Raw genomic sequence first — 21,576 nt, 5'->3', positions numbered from 1 at the left:
ATATACATGAGTATGTAGGTGGGTTGGGCTATTCTTTCGTCAGTTTCCTTGCACTACGTTACTAACGTGGGAGAAAGTGACAAAGTATAATGAATAGATAAGTAAATACATATATTACACATAACTGCCATTTCCCATGTCAGCAAGGTATATACACACACACACACACACACACACACACGTGTGTGTGTGTCTGTGATGTTGAGACCTGCATGCATGTGGTGGCACTGTAGGCATAAAGACAAAGGGGTTCCACATGCAGCAGCATCCAGCCTACAGTTAAGAAGACTGGAATGCTGATGACAGGAGCTACCCCCTTAAAAGCATATCCCCAAAGGGTTTCAACCATTCCTACTACAATCATTCCTGACCATGGGCCATACCTAGACTTATTACTTTCACATTTTTGTCACTACTGGAAGGTAATGGCCTAGTCATCATCTCCCAACCACCAACTCAAGTTGGTGACATTAATCCATAACCTGGAACACTCACTGCATAAAAAATCAGGCAGCAACTTGCAAAAACCTATCACAAACCCTCTCACCTCCAGTACAAGTTTCCAACGTACAACATCACAGAACACATACACTCAATCCTCTCAAACAAACCATTCTGCTCTACAGAATTCCAACAACAAATTAAACATCTTGTAACTCAATGCCACTGGCATCAGGAACAAACACACAGAAATACTCAACTTGTTCAGAGATCAAAACATCCACATAGCCCTCATCCAAGAAACCAGACTCACACCCAGATCCACCTTCCCAACTTTCTACAACAGCACAGCTGTAAGAACTGACAGACAACAAGGACATGGAGGGGAATGCATAACATTTGTCCACCATATCATACCTTCCTCCAACACCATTGACACCACAAAAATGCTCACAAACATCTACACCTTAGAAATTCAATATGTAAAAATAAAACTTCACAGTACCAACTACAACATAATCAACATCTACATACCAACCCCTCTACACATCTCCCACACCCTGATACACTCCCCAACAGCAGAACCTTGTCAGCATGCCCAGCACTTACCCATATAGAGATTTCAATGCCCACCATTCCACTTGGCTCCAAACCCACCACCTCTAGTAGCTTACCTCTTCCAACATTATATTGTGCTCACCAGCACTAAGTACAGGACCAACCCAGTGAATCACAAGACCCACAGCAACAAACTCTGGCACACAAAGAAGATCCACTCTTAATACACCAGTCTAGCACCCACTTGTTAAGCACTCCTCACCCATTCTTATGATATCCCTTCTCCTAAAGTAGGTAGAAACATACTTGAGAGACTACTCAAAAATCAGCTAAAAACCATATCCGTAAAGACGAACTTCATGAAAACTGCACAAAGACCATCAAGAAACAACTACTCACCTACCCTTCACTCCTACTGAAACAAGCAAAGCAAATAAAACTGTAAAGAACTCTTCTTCTACAGGTGCTGACAACAGATTAAACTTTAACATAAAACATTTTGGCCATATGCAATCGAAGCACATACAAATATCTTCAATTACCATGGCTACACAACAAAATCCCTAACATCTGGTAACTTGCAGACATAATACCTATCCTGAAATCCCCCAAACATCTTAATCCCTCTCCTCATGCTGTCCTGTATCACCACTATCCTCAGTGTTCAAACCTAGAAAAAAAATTCTCCTCAATAGAATCTGACAAAATATCCCTTTCTTACCCACAGAGAATGGCTTCAGACCCAAACATTACCACCACACTACAAACTGAGCTCACACAACATATCCTAGATGGATGCAGTCTACCACAATCCTCCTTCCACATAGTACTAGTGGCAGAAGACATCAACAAAGCATTTGATACTGATCCAACACATCCTCACACAAATATACTTGACACTGCACTCCACAACAGTAGCAAAAAGTGGTTGCCCAATTTCATTGCTGGCCACTATCCCAGAGTCACTCACAATAGCTTCACCTTAAAAACACATAAACTCTGCTCTGGAGTTCCCAAAGAAGCAGTTCTTTCTCCAACTCTCCTCAGTCTCTTCCTGCACAACCTCTCAGTACCTCAGGCAAACTTCAGCCTAAAGGTCCTTTTGTTTGTAGATGACCTCAAATTACATCACAAAACAATGACACCTAAGTAGCAACGCCAAACATGCAGAATTTCATTACACATCTGGAACAATGACTCACCCAGAACAGAATGCATCTCCACAAAAGTCTTCAATTACTCTTTTCACCCCAAACAGACATAAACCTAGCTCACACCATTCAGTCACCTTGAATAGATAGTCTCTCCCACTGAGCAAAATGCAAACTGTGACACATTCAACACTCTCTTCTCACACCAATAACATCAACACAAAATCAACACAAATTTAATGCCCTCAGAACACAAACTGGCACCAGGTTTGGACAAGAAAAAGAATCCTTTAAACAACATCACATACAAACAATTCATCAACTCCATTTTGAACTATGCCTTAAATTCAACAAGGCTGCAAACCACACAAGAATAGTGCACTCAGAACAATCACTGGCTGCCTGGCAATGACAAACACTCAACACCTTGACGATGAAACAAATATTCTCCTAATACAGTCCCACTTTAACATGCTCTGCACTCAACAGCACCAACCCTTCTCACCTAAACCACTCTTTAACCAATCACATATCACCAGGTAGAAATAATAAGCAATCACCACTCACAGATCCCCTACATCCCCAGAAAATATAACACTAACAAAACACATATCCCTGGGGATAGGGGAGAAAGAATACTTCCCACGTATTCCCTGCGTGTCGTAGAAGGCGACTAAAAGGGGAGGGAGCGGGGGGCTGGAAATCCTCCCCTCTCGTTTTTTTTTTTTTAATTTTCCAAAAGAAGGAACAGAGAATTCGGCCAGGTGAGGGTATTCCCTCAAAGGCCCAGTCCTCTGTTCTTAACACTACCTCGCTAATGCGGGAAATGGCGAATAGTTTGAAAGAAAGAAAGAAAACACATATATGCTAAAATAAACCAATGAGCACTAAACAAAGGACCTCCAAACTCATTCTGAAACTCCATCCCACCAGACATACACCCATCAGAAAGCACACTCCCTCGATGAACATGAGCCATACTCTCGTGCGTACACTCTGAACATTTAATATCACTACACACATCATTTCATCATATCCCAAGACCATGTCCACCATGCAACTACCATGAAGAGGACACCAAGTACTCTGTACTCAGTTGCCCTGAACTCTGTGCACAATGATGCACACACATCACTTCATGACCTGTGGTCTTGACTGGTGAATGTAGTCAGCTTTTTGTGTGCTGCAGGAGTCTCATTAGAATAGAGGGGACTCATGGGGCAGGAAGTAAGTAACAAGCTTTTCCCAGCTTTTTGATATGACCTCTGGTTACCATGGTGTTGCATCTCTTGAAGAATTGTTCCCTATCATTATCATCCAGCTTATTTAAAAACTTGAAGGCTGTTTTCATGCTCCACCCCTGTCTCCTTTCCTCCATGTTGGACAACTCTTTAGCCCTCTGCCTCTCATGTAGCTCATTTCTCTTAATTCATCTACCATCGTAGTTGCTATTCTCTGTACCCTTTCAGTTAGATCTTTGTGCTTTTTTAGGGGCAATGACTAGACATGTGAGGTGGTCTGATATATGTTGTGAATAATTTTACAAAGATATCCTTATCCATATATTTGAATGTGATTTTTATATTTGCCAATAGACTGTTCGTCTCTCTCACAATTTTCCAAATGTGAAGTTCAGTCAATAAATTAGGCACATTGTTGAGCTATTGACCTCTTTGACATGCAGATTCATGTAATTTCTGGGCTTTCTTTCATTGTGTGTGTGTAATTACCTATTTATACTGTTTGGGAAGGGAGTGTTGCACTTATGGGGCCCTATCTCTTGACCATTCTCCACTACTGCACTGTTTCTGAAATTAATATATGCTACCTGCATCTACCTTGTCATCAGTCACTCTGTTCCATTCATCCACCACTCTTGTACTCTAAAAGTATTTCATATCTTTTTTTGAAAAAGTTTCTTGCTTAATTTCATACTATGTGTGTTTGTGTATAGGTTATGTTTTTTCCTGGTAGAATATATATAGATATAGACAGCATGTAAAATGTTAACAAGTGAAACATTTCAGGGATAATGATGCAGGGAGTTTTTGTATAGTTAGATATCCTTCATTCAAAGGGTAAACCTTTCATTATAATACTGTTTTATCCCCCTCAGAACAGGAAGAATAAATTTTACCATTTAGGCTTTTCATCATTTCATATTTTTCATCATTTCATATATTTTGATGTACATCTTAGATATTTAAGCATCCCTGATGTGAATCTTCCCACAGGTGTGTACACAGTGGAGAACGCCAGAGATATGAGCTGGACTGTAATGTCTTTGGGCATTCTTCTTATTTATCATTTCCTGCTTCTGCAGACTATTGGCATGGTAAGGCTGAGGACTGAATGATGGTTGTAAGAGGTGCACTCAGATTATGAGGATGAGTAAACCTGACATTTGGATTACCTAGTTACTCTCATAGATGTTTTGTACAAATAAATATTGTTGTTAGTTGTACAAGCTTGTCCTTAGTATCACTTTCATTCTTTTCAGTATAGAACAGTAATATGGTGGGGCACAGCTGTCATTCTCACTCATGATACTTTTTCTTTCATCAGTAGCTACTTGAGTCATGGAAAATATTCATCACACATTGAGTTACCCTAAATTTTACTGTTACTCATAATGCCTTACTTCTACTACACATTCTCCTTTTCTCTGCTTCTTTCCCTTGTGGTCTATTCTGCAAGCATGGGATATAATCTTCAGGGATAAATGGGTCAGGACCTTCAAATCCTCTGCATTTCTGGAGGGGAAGAAATAGCCTTCACTCACCCTTTGCATACCTCTTTATCATGATTGTGGCAACTTGTCAGCTTCTGGCCTGTCCTTGGGTAGTCAACAACCACCACTGGGCTATCATCACGGCCCAACTCTCTGCCAACCTTTTAGATTTCATTATTCTCTAGGATCATGTGTTCCCAGGAGTTGCTGTTATCAGACTGGCTTTTTCATCCCACTCTTCAGTATCCTTTTTGTATTCTTATGTCCTTTATACTTGTTCACTGTTTCCCATGTTAGAGAGATAGGGCTAGGAAAAGAAGAAAAAACCTCTTTTGTTTGCATCCATTCTATAGCTGTCATGTGTAATGCATCAAAACCACAGTCTCCTTTCCACAACCAGGCCCCACAGACCTTTCCTTGGGTTTCCTTGGCTGCTTCCTATTCCCTGGTGTAGTCCATTGATAGCATATCAACCCCTGTTTATCCTAGTGCTCCAGTTCACTCTATCCTCTGCATTTCTTTCATCCTCCTGCATATTCAAGCCCCAAGCACTCAAAATCTTTTTCACTCCATCCTTTCATCTCCGATCACCCTTCTTCTTGTCCCCTACACTTCTGACACACATCCTCTTTGTCAACCTCTCCTCATTGATTTTTGCCATATGTCCAAACCATTTCAGTACACCTTCCACAGCTTTCTCAACCATACTCTTCTTATTACCACACATCTCTTTTACCGTATTATTACTTATTCCATCAACGTCACACCACAGTGTTCTCAAAAATTTCATTTCCAATGTACGTGCCATATTCCATACATTCTCATCTATAACCCATGCCTTGTACTGATACAACACCACTGGGACTACTATATACCTTCAAACAAACCCATTTTCACCTGCCTAGATAGTGACCTCTCCACACATTCCTCTATGCTTTCTAATCCTTCACACAACCCTCACCCACTATATGACTTACCTCAACTTCCATGGTTTCATTCACTGCCATGTTTACTCCCAAGTATCTGCAACACCCCACTTCCTCCAATTTTTTTCCATTCAAACTCACCCCAGCTAACCCATATCTCTGCACTACAAAGCCTAATAACCTTGCTTTCATTCACATTTACTCTCAACTTCCTCCTTTCACACACTCTTCCAAACTCAGCCACCAACTTCTGCAGTTTCTTCCTCAACTTCCCCAGAGCCATGTCATCAGGAAACAACTACTGACTTTTTCCAGGCTCTCTCATCTCTTGAAGACTTCATACCTACCCCTCTCTCCAAGACCCTTGTAATTACATCCCTTACCTCCCCTTCCATAAACAATTAAACAGCCAGTGTGACATCACACATCCCAGCAGCAGACTTGCCTTTACCTGAAACCACTGAACCTCCTCTCTACCCACTCTTGCATATGCCTTACTCTCTTGATAAAAACTCCTCATTCCTTCGAACAGCATTTCTTCCACACCTTGTATTTGTAAAACCTTCCACCTAGCATTTCTATCAACATTGTCATATGCTTTCTCAAGATCCATGAATGCAACATACAAATACATCTGTCTTTTTTAAGTATTTCTCACACTCCCTCTTCAAACCAAATGCCTGTTCCTCACATCCTTTACCACTCTTGAAATCCCACTGATCCTCCACAGGCTGAGGTTCCCTGCATGCCACCACCCTCTCAATCACCACAGTCCCATACAACTTACCTGATACATTCATCTAACTTAGTCCTCTGTAATTTGTCTTCAAGTTTGTCCCCTTTGTCTGTATACAATGTCAGTATACATGTATTCTGCCAATCCTCAGGCACCTCACCATGACCCATACATACACTGAAAATCCTAACTAATCAGTCAACAACACATTAATCCCCTTTCTTAAGATATTTGACCACATTACTATCCACTCCACCTGCCTTGCTACACTACATCTTTTACCACCTTTCCTCTCTTCTCCAAACCACTCTTCATGACCTTCTCTCTTTGGATGCCTCCCCATCCCAAACACCCTCCGTCTCTCACCCTATCATCAAACATGTTCAACAGTCCTTCAAAAAACCCACCCCATCTCCTCCCCTCTTCCCTAAGTATTATGACTTCCCCATTTGCTCCCTCCACTGATGTTTCTATTTCTCTTTTTTGCTTTCTATTAACCTCTTCCCAAAACATCTTTTTCTCCCTGAAGTTTGATGATACTAGCCCACCCTAACAGTCATTTGCCCTCATTTTCAACACTTATACCTTTCTCTTGACTTTCTGTAACTTTCTCTTGCACATCTCCCAATCATTTGCACTCTTTCCCTGTAAGTACCTCTCATACGTCTCTTTTTTCTCTCACTTGCACCCTTACATAATCATCCCACCACTCACTACCCTTTTTTATCTACCTACTTCCACCTTCTCACACTTCTCTCCAACATACCTACTTCCACCTTCTCACACTTCTCTCCAACATACCAACACTGCTTCCCTCAGTGTCTCACATTCCTAACCAACTCCCCATGCTTCATTTACTATCACCTTTTGCCTTTCTGTACCCATTCTTTCCTGATATTTCTTCTAAAAAGTCTCTTTGCCAAGCTCACTTACTTTCATTGCTCTCATCTCACTCATATCATATCCTTTTTTCCAAAAATCTCTACAGATCTTCACCCTTACCCTCACCAGGTAATGATCAGACATTTGAATCAGCCACCATTAATGTATACTCACTTAAGTATATTTTTGTTTAAAAAGGCAGATTATTTTCTTTAAAACACTCTTTGTTAAGACCCAGTGCATACTAAGCATTCATTTGCTTTTTTCAGTTTTTCTCCACAGTTTTACTTCATCAGAAAAAATGTGAATTAAATGGGTTTTTTTATTCATTTTCACTCTGTCATGAAATACAACTTATTTTGGGCACACAAACACTGCCCATCTTCAGTCAAACCGATCATAAATGATACAGTACAGTATAAAGAAAAAAACACAAAGGAATCACATCTTGAAGTGTTGCAAATGAGAGCAGTGATGTAGATAATATGTTGATTGTGAGACTGCATTCCCTTGTAGTTCATGTGTGGTAGCATGGTCATTAGGTGAAGGTAGAGAGTGGGGTCAGTTGGGGTGCAGTAGAGAATAATTGTAGAGTCCTAGCTTGTCCTGTACTTTGATGATTTATGAAGGACTTATAATCTTTTATGTTCATGGTTTATGTTACCTTTAGTCTCGTAGGGTCATGGCAATGTTTCGGTATTATCATGTTTTCAGTAAGATGCTGGTGAATGAGATTTGTTATGTTGCTGTTGCATATGTAGTTTAGGGCTTCAGTTTTGAAGACTAAGTGGTAAGCAGTAACTGAGTGATGTAATAGTCATACCTTTGTAGTTCACACTGTTTTGAAGTTTACATCCTTTACCTGGGCAGGTGTACTTGTAAACTATATTAGTTGACTGTTATAGTTTATTGCTCTGTGTGACTTTGTTTCTCATACTGTAGTCACTAGTTTTCTTGTCCCTGAGACAGTCTTTAGGAATGTTGCTGGTAATGTTCCTATCTCTTATCTCCATGATACATTCATCTTTCTGATAGGCAAGAGATATCTGTTTTTTTAGAAAACTCAATGAGCAGTTCCATGTTGATGGGTGTGATTGATGAGTCCAAGTATGGAGAAACACACTTGTCTATTTATTTTCAATGATTTTATTATAGAAAAATGTGCTTAACTTTAGTGATTTCTTGGTGAAAGAGGCCCTATGATGAACTGTTCTTGTAAGCACTACTTGAGTATTCTGTAATAACAGTCAGTGTGTCTCTCTCAGGGCACACAAAACGTTCAGACACCTGCCCTCATCAGTAGACTTATGATGAACACTAGTTTGGTATTCCCCATTATGAGCTCAGAAGTCTACATCAAGAAAGGGGTCTTGTCCACACCCAACTCATAAGTATATCTCAGGATAGATTTCTTTTCCATATCCTTCTGTAGTTTCTTAAGATGCTCTTTGTCATTTATGTATTGGTAGTACTTAGTCGGACAGATGGTGCTACCTTCCAGAACTTGGTTTTCTGTAAAACACATGTAAAAGTCAGCATATTTTATTTTTTTACCATATACTCTATATTTGCCATTTCCTACATTACCAAGGTAACTTCAAAAATAGATGACCGAGCCTTACAGAGAAAATCCACCTTTGGCCTCCTTCACTGTTTTTTCCTTTGGAAAAGTAAAACAAGAGGGGAGGATTTCCAGCCCCCTGCTCCCATCCCTTTTAGTTGCCTTCTACAACATGCAGGGAATATGTGGGCTGATTCATTCTTCCATATCCCATTATTATTATTATTATTTTTCTTATTATTATACTTAGTCGCTGTCTCCCACGTCAGCAAGGTAGCGCAAGGAATCAGATGAAGGAATGGCCCAACACATACATACACATGTATATACACAAACGCCCACTCACACACATATACATACCTATACTTTTCAACTTATACATACATATACATACACATATATGTACATATCCATACTTGCTGCCTTTGTCCATACCCGTCACCACCCTGCCACACATGAAATGGCACCCCCCCTCCCCCTGCACGCGTGCAAGGTAGCACTAGGAAAAGACAACAAAGGCCACATTCATTCACACTCAGTCTCTAGCTGTCATGTGTAATGCACCGAAACCACAGCTCCCTTTCCACATCCAGGCCCCACAAAACTTTCCATGGTTTACCCCAGACGCTTCACATGCCCTGGTTCAATCCATTGACAGCATGTCGATCCTGGTATACCACATCGTTCCACTTCACTCTATTCCTTGCATGCCTTTCACCCTCGTGTATGTTCAGGCCCCGATCGCTCAAAATCTTTTTCACTTCAACCTTCTACCTACAGTGGTCTCCCACTTCTCCTTGTTCCCCCCACCTCTGACACATATATCCTCTGCGTCAATCTTTCCTCACTCATTCTCTCCATGTGACCAAACCATTTCAATACACCCTCTTCTGCTCTCTCCACCACACTTTTTTACCACACATCTCTCTTACCCTTTCATTACTTACTTGATCAAACCACTTCACACCACACATTGCCGTCAAACATCTCATTTCCAACACATCCACCTTCCTCCGCACAACCCTATCTACAGCCCACACCTCAGAACCATATAACTATTCCTTCAAACATACCCATTTTTGCTCTCCGAGATAATGTTCTCGCCTTCCACACATTCTTCAGCACTCCCAGAACCATCGCCCCCTCCCCTACCCTGTGACTCACTTCCACTTCCATGGTTCCATATGCTGCTAAATCCACTCCCACATATCTAAAACATTTCACTTCCTCCACTTTCTCTCTATTCAAACTTACCTCCCAATTAACTTGTCCCTCAATCCTACTGAAGCTAATAACCTTGCTCTTTTTTTTTTTTTACTTTGTCGCTGTCTCCCGCGTTTGCGAGGTAGCGCAAGGAAACAGACGAAAGAAATGGCCCAACCCCCCCATACACGTGTATATACATACGTCCACACACGCAAATATACATACCTACACAGCTTTCCATGGTTTACCCCAGACGCTTCACATGCCTTGATTCAATCCACTGACAGCACGTCAGCCCCGGTATACCACATCGCTCCAATTCACTCTATTCCTTGCCCTCCTTTCACCCTCCTGCATGTTCAGGCCCCGATCACACAAAATCTTTTTCACTCCATCTTTCCACCTCCAATTTGGTCTCCCTCTTCTCCTTGTTCCCTCCACCTCCGACACATATATCCTCTTGGTCAATCTTTCCTCACTCATCCTCTCCATGTGCCCAAACCACTTCAAAACACTCTCTTCTGCTCTCTCAACCACGCTCTTTTTATTTCCACACATCTCTCTTACCCTTACGTTACTCACTCGATCAAACCACCTCACACCACACATTGTCCTCTCATTTCCAGCACATCCATCCTCCTGCGCACAACTCTATCCATAGCCCACGCCTCGCAACCATACAACATTGTTGGAACCACTATTCCTTCAAACATACCCATTTTTGCTTTCCGAGATAATGTTCTCGACTTCCACACATTCTTCAAGGCTCCAAGAATTTTCGCCCCCTCCCCCACCCTATGATCCACTTCCACTTCCATGGTTCCATCCGCTGCCAGATCCACTCCCAGATATCTAAAACACTTCACTTCCTCCAGTTTTTCTCCATTCAAACTCACCTCCCAATTGACTTGACCCTCAACCCTACTGTACCTAATAACCTTGCTCTTATTCACATTTGCACTTAACTTTCTTCTTCCACACACTTTACCAAACTCAGTCACCAGCTTCTGCAGTTTCTCACATGAATCAGCCACCAGCGCTGTGTCATCAGCGAACAACAACTGACTCACTTCCCAAGCTCTCTCATCCCCAACAGACTTCATACTTGCCCCTCTTTCCAAAACTCTTGCATTTACCTCCCTAACAACCCCATCCATAAACAAATTAAACAACCATGGAGACATCACACACCCCTGCCGCAAACCTACATTCACTGAGAACCAATCACTTTCCTCTCTTCCTACACGTACACATGCCTTACATCCTCGATAAAAACTTTTCACTGCTTCTAACAACTTTCCTCCCACACCATATATTCTTAATACCTTCCACAGAGCATCTCTATCAACTCTATCATATGCCTTCTCCAGATCCATAAATGCTACATACATATCCATTTGCTTTTCTAAGTATTTCTCACATACATTCTTCAAAGCAAACACCTGATCCACACATCCTCTACCACTTCTGAAACCACACTGCTCTTCCCCAATCTGATGCTCTGTACATGCCTTCACCCTCTCAATCAATACCCTCCCATATAATTTACCAGGAATACTCAACAAACTTATACCTCTGTAATTTGAGCACTCACTCTTATCCCCTTGCTCTTATATTCACATTTACTCTCAACTTTCTTCTTTCACCACTTTGCCAAACTCAGTCACTAACTTCTGCAGTTTCTCACATGAATTGGCCACCAGTGCTGTATCATCAGTGAACAACAACTAACTCACTTCCCAAGCTCTCTCATCCACAACAAACTGCATACTTGCCCCTCTCTCCAAAATTCTTGCATTCCCCTCCCTAACAACCCCATCCATAAACAAATTAAATAACCATGGAGGCATTACGCATTCACTGAGAACCAGTCACTTTCCTCTCTTCCTACTCGTACACATGCCTTACATCCTTGATAAAAACTTTTCACTGCTTCTAGTAACTTACCTCCCACACCATATATTTGTAATACCTTCCACAAAGAATCTCTGTCATTTCTATCATATGCCTTCTCCAGATCCATAAGTGCTACATACAAACCCATCTGTCTTTCTAATTATATCTCGCATACATTCTTCAAAGCGAACACCTGATCCACGCATCCTCTACCATTTCTGAAACCACACTGCTCTTCCCCAATCTGATGCTCTGTACATGCATTTACCCTCTCAATCTATACCCTCCCACATAATTTCCTAGGAATACTCAACAAACTTATACCTCTGTAATTTGAACACTCACCTTTATCCCCTTTGCCTTTATACAATGGCACGATGCACGTATTCCACCAATTCTCAGGCACTTCACCATGAACCATACATACATTGAATATCGTTACCAACCAGTCAACAACATAGTCAACCCCTTTTTTAGTAAGCTTTCACTACCTCTTCTCTATTTACCAAACCATTCTCCCTGACCGTCTCACTTAGCACACCATTTCACCCAAAACACCCTATATCTGCCACTCTGTCATCAAACACAATCAACAAACCTTCAAAATACTCACTCAATTTCCTTCTTACTTCACCACTACTTGTTATTACCTCCCCATTAGCCTCTTCACCAATATTCCCATTTGTTCTCTTGTCTTTCTCACTTTATTTACCTCCTTCCAAAGCATCTTTTTATTCTCCCTAAAATTTAATGATACTCTTTCACCCCAGCTCTCATTTGCCCTCTTTTTCACTTCTTGCACCTTTCTCTTGACCTCCTGGCTCTTTCTTTTATACATCTCCCAGACATTCGCACTCCTTCCCTGCAAAAATCCTTGGGGATTGGGGAGAAAGAATACTTAGCACGTATTCCCTGCGTATCGTAGAAGGTGACTAAAAGGGCAGGGAGCGGGGGGCTGGAATTCCTCCCCTCTCATTTTTAATTTTCCAAAAGAAGGAACAGATAAGGGAGCCAAGTGAGGATATTCCCTCAAAGGCTCAGTCCTCTTTTCTTAGCATTATCTTGCTAATGTGGGAAATGGCAAATAGTATGAAAAAAAAATATTTGTTTATTTTGCTTTGTCGCTGTCTCCCGCGTTAGCGAGGTAGTGCAAGGAAACAGACGAAAGAATGGCCCAACCCACCCACATACACATTTATATACATACACGTCCACATACGCAATTATACATACCTATACATCTCAATGTACACATATATATACACACACAGACATATACATTTATACACATGTACATAATTCATACTGTCTGCCTTTATTTATTCCCACCGCTACCTCACCACACATGGAATAACAACCCCCTCCCCCCTCATGTGTGCAAGGTAGCGCTAGGAAAAGACAACAAAGGCCACATTCGTTCACACTCAGTCTCTAGCTGTCACGTAATAATGCACAGAAACCACAGCTCCCTTTCCACATCCAGGCCCCACAGAACTTTCCATGGTTTACCCCAGACGCTTCACATGCCCTGGTTCAATCCATTGACATCACGTCGACCCCAGTATACCACATCGTTCCAATTCACTCTATTCCTTGCACGCCTTTCACCCTCCTGCATGTTCAGGCCCCAATCACCCAAAATCATTTTCACTCCATCTTTCCACCTCTGACACATATATCCTCTTGGTCAATCTTTCCTCACTCATTCTTTCCATGTGACCAAACCATTTCAAAACACCCTTTTCTGCTCTCTCAACCACACTCTTTTCATTTCCACACATCTCTCTTACCCTTACATTACTTACTCAATCAAGCCACCTCACACCACATATTGTCCTGAAACATCTCATTTCCAGCACATCCACCCTCCTGCGCACAACTCTATCCATAGCCCACGCTTCGCAGCCATACAACATTGTTGGAACCACTATTCCTTCAAACATACCCATTTTTGCATTCCGGGATAATTTTCTCGACTTCCAATCATTCTTCAAGGCTCCCAGAACTTTCGCCCTCTCCCCCACACTATGATCCACTTCCGCTTCCATGGTTCCATCCACTGCCAGATCCACTCTCAGATATCTAAAACATTTTACTTCCTCCAGTTTTTCTCCATTCAAACTTACCTCCCAATTGACTTGACCCTCAACCCTACTGTACCTAATAAGCTTGCTCTTATTCACATTTACTCTTAACTTTCTTCTTTCGCACACTTTACCAAACTCAGTCACCAGCTTCTGCAGTTTCTCACATGAATCAGCCACCAGCGCTGTATCATCAGCGAACAACAACTGACTCACTTCCCAAGCTCTCTCATCCACAACAGACTGCATACTTGCCCCTCTTTCCAAAACTCTTGCATTCACCTCCCTAACAACCCCATCAGTAAACAAATCAAACAACCATGGAATCATCAAACACCCCTGCCACAAACCTACATTCACTGAGAACCAATCGCTTTCCTCTCTTCCTACACATACACATGCCTTACATCCTCGATAAAAACTTTTCACTGCTTCTAACAACTTGCCTCCCTCACCATATATTCTTAATACCTTCCACAGAGCATCTTTATCAACTCTGTCATATGCCTTCTCCAGATCCATAAATGCTACATACATATCCATTTGCTTTTCTAAGTATTTCTCACATACATTCTTCAAAGCAAACACCTGATCCACACATCCTCTGCCACTTCTGAAACCACACTGCTCTTCCCCAATCTGATGCTCTGTACATGCCTTCACCCTCTCAATCAATACCCTCCCATATAATTTACCAGGAATACTCAACAAACTTATACCTCTGTAATTTGAGCACTCACTCTTATCCCCTTTGCCTTTGTACAATGGCACTATGCAAGCATTCTGCCAATCCTCAGGCAACTCACCATGAATCATACATAACCTCATAAATAACCTTACCAACCAGTCAACAATACAGTCACCTCCTTTTTTAATAAATTCCACTGCAGTACCATCCAAACCTGCTGCCTTGCCGGCTTTCATCTTCCGCAAAGCTTTTACTACCTCTTCTCTGTTTACCAAATAATTTTTCCTAACCCTCTCACTTTGCACACCACCTCAACCAAAACACCCTATATCTGCCACTCTATCATCAAACACATTCAACAAACCTTCAAAATATTTACTCCATCGCCTTCTCACATCACCACTACTTGTTATCACCTCCCCATTACCCCCCTTCACTGAAGTTCCCATTTGTTCCCTTGTCTTGCGCACTTTCTTTACCTCCTTCCAAAACATCTTTTTATTCTCCGTAAAATTTACTGATAGTCTCTCACTCCAACTCTCATTTGCCCTCTTTTTCACCTCTTGCACCTTTCTCTTGACCTCATGCCTCTTTCTTTTATACATCTCCCACTCATTTGCATGTTTTCCTTGCAAAAATCATCCAAATGCCTCTCTCTTCTCTTTCACTAATAATCTTACTTCTTCATCCCACCACTCACTACCCTTTCTAATCAACCCACCTTCCACGCTTCTCATGCCACAAGCCTCTTTGGCGCAAGCCATCACTGCTTCCCTAAATACATCCCATTCCTCCCCCACTCCCCTTACCTCTTTTGTTCTCACCTTTTTCCATTCTGTACTCAGTCTCTCCTGGTACTTCCTCACACAAGTCTCTTTCCCAAGCTCACTTACTCTCACCACTCTCTTCGCCCCAACATTCTCTCTTCTTTTCTGAAAACCTCTACAAATCTTCACCTTCACCTCCACAAGATAATGATCAGACATCCCTCCAGTTGCACCTCTCAGCACATTAACATCCAAAAGTCTCTCTTTCACGCGCCTATCAATTAACACGTAATCCAATAACGCTCTCTGGCCATCTCTCCTACTTGCATACGTATACTTATATATATCTCTCTTTTTAAACCAGGTATTCCCAATCACCAGTCCTTTTTCAGCACATAAATCTACAAGCTCTTCACCATTTCCATTTACAACACTGAACACCCCATGTATACCAATTATTCCCTCAACTGCCACATTACTCACCTTTGCATTCAAATCACCCATAACTATAACCCAGTCTTGTGCATCAAAACCACTAACACACTCATTCAGCTGCTCCCAAAACACTTGCCTCTCATGATCTTTCTTCTCATGCCCAGGTGCATATGCACCAATAATCACCCATATCTCTCCATCCACTTTCAGTTTTACCCATATTAATCTAGAATTTACTTTCTTACACTCTATCACATACTCCCATAACTCCTGTTTCAGGAGTAGTGCTACTCCTTCCCTTGCTCTTGTCCTCTCACTAACCCCTGACTTTACTTCCAAGACATTCCCAAACCACTCTTCCCCTTTACCCTTGAGCTTCGATTCACTCAGAGCCAAAACATCCAGGTTCCTTTCCTCAAACATACTACCTATCTCTCCTTTTTTCCCATCTTGGTTACATCCACACACATTTAGACACCCCAATCTGAGCCTTTGAGGAGGATGAGCACTCCCCGCGTGACTCCTTCTTCTGTTTCACCTTTTAGAAAGTTAAAATACAAGGAGGGGAGGGTTTTTGGCCCCCCGCTCCCGTCCCCTTTAGTCACCTTCTACGACACGTGAGGAATGCGTGGGAAGTATTCTTTCTCCCCTATCCCCAGGAAAAAAAATATGCTTTTGTATATATATATATATATATATATATATATATATATATATATATATATCTTTTTTTTTTTTATACTTTGTCGCTGTCTCCCGCGTCTGCGAGGTAGCGCAAGGAAACAGACGAAAGAAATGGCCCAACCCCCCCCCATACACATGTATATACATACGTCCACACATGCAAATATACATACCTACACAGCTTTCCATGGTTTACCCCAGACGCTTCACATGCCTTGATTCAATCCACTGACAGCACGTCAACCCCGGTATACCACATCGCTCCAATTCACTCTATTCCTTGCCCTCCTTTCACCCTCCTGCATGTTCAGGCCCCGATCACACAAAATCTTTTTCACTCCATCTTTCCACCTCCAATTTGGTCTCCCTCTTCTCCTTGCTCCCTCCACCTCCGACACATATATCCTCTTGGTCAATCTTTCCTCACTCATCCTCTCCATGTGCCCAAACCACTTCAAAACACCCTCTTCTGCTCTCTCAACCACGCTCTTTTTATTTCCACACATCTCTCTTACCCTTACGTTACTCACTCGATCAAACCACCTCACACCACACATTGTCCTCAAACATCTCATTTCCAGCACATCCATCCTCCTGCGCACAACTCTATCCATAGCCCACGCTTCGCAACCATACAACATTGTTGGAACCACTATTCCTTCAAACATACCCATTTTTGCTTTCCGAGATAATGTTCTCGACTTCCACACATTCTTCAAGGCCCCCAGAATTTTCGCCCCCTCCCCCACCCTATGATCCACTTCCGCTTCAATGGTTCCATCCGCTGCCAGATCCACTCCCAGATATCTAAAACACTTCACTTCCTCCAGTTTTTCTCCATTCAAACTCACCTCCCAATTGCCTTGACCCTCAACCCTACTGTACCTAATAACCTTGCTCTTATTCACATTTACTCTTAACTTTCTTCTTTCACACACTTTACCAAACTCAGTCACCAGCTTCTGCAGTTTCTCACATGAATCAGCCACCAGCGCTGTATCATCAGCGAACAACAACTGACTCACTTCCCAAGCTCTCTCATCCCCAACAGACTTCATATATATATATATATATATATATATATATATATATATATATATATATATATATATATATTATCCCTGGGGATAGGGGATTAAGAATACTTCCCACGTATTCCCTGCGTGTCGTAGAAGGCGACTAAAAGGGGAGGGAGCGGGGGGCTGGAAATCCTCCCCTCTCGTTTTTTTTTTTTTTTTTTTTTTTTTTTTTCAAAAAGAAGGAACAGAGGGGGCCAGTTGAGGATGTTCCAAAAAAGGCCCAGTCCTCTGTTCTTAGCGCTACCTTGCTAACGCGGGAAATGGCGAATAGTTTAAAAGAAAGAAAAAAGATATATATATATATATATATATATATATATATATATATATATATATATACATAGGGAGAGAGAGAGAGAGAGAGAGAGAGAGGATATGGGAGAAAGAATACTTTCCACGCATCCCTCACGTGTCGTAAAAGGCAACTAAAGGGGAAAGAGGAAGGGGTTGGAAACCCTCCCCTCCTTGTATTTAAACTTTTTGAAAGGGTAAACAGAAGAAGGAGTCATGCGGGGAGTGCTCATCCTCCTTGAAGGCTCAGATTGGGGTGTCTAAATGTGTGTGGATGTAACCAAGATGAGAAAAAAGGAAAGATAGGTAGTATGGTTGAGGAAAGGAACCTGGATGTTTTGGCTCTGAGTGAAACGAAGCTGAAGGGTAAAGGGGAAGAGTGGTTTGGGAATGTCTTGGGAGTAAAGTTTTTGGTTAGTGAGAGGACAAGAGCAAGGGAAGGAGTAGCACTACTCTTGAAACAGGAGTGGTGGGAGTATGTGATAGAGTGTATGAAAGTAAACTCTAGATTGCTATGGGTAAACTGAAAGTGGATGGAGAGAGATGGGTGATTATTGGTGTATATGCACCTGGGCATGAGAAGAAAGATCACGAGAGGCAAGTGTTTTGGGAGCAGTTGAGTGACTGTGTTAGTAGTTTTGATGCATGAGACTGGGTTATAGTGATGGGTGATTTGAATGCAAAGGTGAGTAATCTGGTAGTTGAGGGAATAAATGGTGAAAATGGGGTGTTCACTGTAATAAATGGAAATGGTGAAGAGCTTGTAGATTTATATGCTGAAAAAGGACTGGTGATTGGGAATACCTGGTTTAAAAAGAGAGATATACATAAGTATACGTATGTAAGTAGGAGAGATGGCCAGAGAGCGTTATTAGATTACGTGTTAATTGATAGGCATGTGAAAGAGAGACTTTTGGATGTTAATGTGCTGAGAGATGCAACTGGAGGGATGTCTGATCATTATCTTTTGGAGGCGAAGGTGAAGATTTGTAGAGGTTTTCAGAAAAGAAGGAAGAATGTTAGGGTGAAGAGAGTGGTGAGAGTTAGTGAGCTTGGGAAGGAGACTTGTGTGAGGAAGTACCAGGTGAGACTGAGTACAGAATGGGAAAAGGTGAAAACAAAGGATGTAAGGGGAGTGGGGGAGGAATGGGATGTATTTAGGGAAGCAGTGATGGCTTGTGCAAAAGATGCTTGTGGCATGAGAAGCGTGGGAGGTGGGCGGATTAGCAAGGGTAGTGAGTGGTAGGATGAAGTAAGATTATTAGTGAAAGAGAAGAGAGAGGCATTTGTATGATTTTTGCAGGGAAATAATGGAAATGAGTGGGAGATGTATAAAAGAAAGAGGCAGGAGGTCAAGGGAAACGTGCAAGAGGTGAAAAAGAAGGCAAATGAGAGTTGGGGTGAGAGAGTATCATTAAATTTTAGGGAGAACAAAAACATGTTTTAGGAGGTAAATAAAGTGCATAAGACAAGGGAAGAGATGGGAACATCAGTGAAGGGGGCAAATTGGGAGGTGATAACAAATAGTGGTGATGTGAGAAGGAGATGGAGTGAGTATTTTGAAGGTTTGTTGAATGTGTTGATGTTAGCGTTGGAGATATAGGGAGTTTTGGTCGAGGTGGTGTGCAAAGTGAGAGGGTTAGGGAGAATGATTTGATAAACAGAGAGGAGGCAGGAAAAGTTTTGTGGAAGATGAAAGCCGGCAAGGCAGCGGGTTTGGATGATATTGCAGTGAAATTTTTAGAAAAGGGGTGACTGTATTGTTGATTGGTTGGTAAGATTATTCAATGTATGTATGACTCATGGTGAAGTGCCTGAGGATTGGCGGAATGCTTGCATAGTGCCATTGTACAAAGGCAAAGGGGATAAAAGTGAGTGCTCAAATTACAGAGGTATAAGTTTGTTGAGTATTCCTGGGAAATTATATGGGAGGGTATAGATTGAGAGGGTGAAGGCATGTACAGAGCATCAGATTGGGAAAGAGCAAAGTGGCTTCAGAAGTGGTAGAGGATGTGTGGATCAGGTGTTTGCTTTACAGAATGTTTGTGAGAAAAGCAAATGGATTTGTATGTAGCATTTATGAATCTGGAGAAGGCATATGATAGAGTTGATAGAGATGCTCTGTGGAAGGTATTAAGAATATATGGATGGTGTGGGAGGCAAGTTGTTAGAAGCAGTGAAAAGTTTTTATCGAGGATGTAAGGCGTAAGTATGTGTAGGAAGAGAGGAAAGTGATTGGTTCTTAGTGAATGTTGGTTTGCAGCAGGGGTGTTTGATGTCTCCATAGTTGTTTAATATGTTTATGGATGGGGTTGTTAGGGAGGTGAATGCAAGAGTTTTGGAAAGAGGGGCAAGTATGCAGAGAGCTTGAGAAGTGAGTCAGTTGTTGTTTGCTGATGATACAGCGCTGGTGGCTGATCCAGGTGAGAAACTGCTGATGCTGGTGACTGAGTTTGGTAAAGTGTGTGAAAGAAGAGAGCTGAGAGTAAATGTGAATAAGAGCAAGGTTATTAGGTACAGTAGGGTTGAGGGACAAGTCAACTGGGAGGTAAGTTTGAATGGAGAAAAACTGGAGGAAGTAAAGTATTTTAGATATATGGGAGTGGATTTGGCAGCGGATGGAACCATGAAAGCAGAAGTGAATCGTAGGGTTGGGGAGGGGGCGAAAGTTTTGGAAGCGTTGAAGAATGTGTGGAAGTCGAGAACGTTAATTTGGAAAGCAAAAATGGGTATGTTTGAAGGAATGGTGGTTCCAACAATGATATATGGTTGTGAGGCGTGGGCTGTAGATAGAGTTGTGCGAAGGGTGGATGTGCTGGAAATGAGATGTTTCAGGACAATATGTGGTGTGAGGTGGTTTGATCGAGTAAGTAATGAAAGGGTGAGAGGGAGGTGTGGTAATAAAAAGAGTGTCGTTGAGAGAGCAGAAGAGGGTGTTTTGAAATGGTTTAGTCACATGGAGAGAATGAGTGTGGAAAGATTGACAAAGAGGATATATGTGTCAGAGGTGGAGGGAACGAGAAGTGGGAGACCAAATTGGAGGTGGAAAGATGGAGTGAAAAAGATTTTGATTGATCAGGGCCTGAACATGCAGGAGGGTGAAGAGCGTGCAAGGAATAGAGTGAATTGGAACGATGTGGTATACTGGGGTGGACGTGCTGTCATTGGATTGAACTAGGGCATGTGAAGCGTCTTTGGTAAACCATGGAAAGTTCTGTGGGGCCTGGATGTGGAAAGGGAGCTGTGGTTTCGGTGCATTATACATGACAGCTAGAGACTGAGTGTGAACGAATGTGGCCTTTGTTGTCTTTTCCCAGCGCTACCTTACGCACATTCGGGGAGCGGCGGTTGTTATTTCATGTGTGGCGGGGTGGCGATGGAAATGAGTAAGGGCACACAGTATGAATTGTGTACATGTGTATATATGTATATGTCTGTGTGTATATATATATATGTATAC

General features: G+C 41.9%; 2 protein-coding genes across 4 annotated transcripts in view; one reads left to right on the top strand and one right to left on the bottom strand.

Annotated features, from left to right (window-relative positions):
* Positions 1 to 21,576, bottom strand: part of Prosalpha5 (proteasome alpha5 subunit) — a 326,150-nt gene that overhangs the window by 159,853 nt on the left and 144,721 nt on the right. The window lies entirely within an intron of this gene.
* LOC139749441 (transmembrane protein 164) overlaps positions 1 to 21,576 on the top strand; it is a 148,452-nt gene that overhangs the window by 97,580 nt on the left and 29,296 nt on the right. For all 3 annotated transcript variants that reach the window (XM_071663304.1, XM_071663306.1, XM_071663305.1), the window contains exon 6: positions 4,385 to 4,485. In XM_071663304.1, the coding sequence (XP_071519405.1) occupies positions 4,385 to 4,485 (101 nt within the window). The remainder of the gene's footprint in view (positions 1 to 4,384; positions 4,486 to 21,576) is intronic.

Source organism: Panulirus ornatus, chromosome 7, assembly GCF_036320965.1.
Source record: "Panulirus ornatus isolate Po-2019 chromosome 7, ASM3632096v1, whole genome shotgun sequence".
In the NCBI taxonomy this organism is placed as follows: Eukaryota; Metazoa; Arthropoda; class Malacostraca; order Decapoda; family Palinuridae; genus Panulirus; species Panulirus ornatus.
The sequence above is the reverse complement of the archived record's forward strand: the minus strand, read 5'-3'. Positions and strand labels throughout refer to the sequence as shown.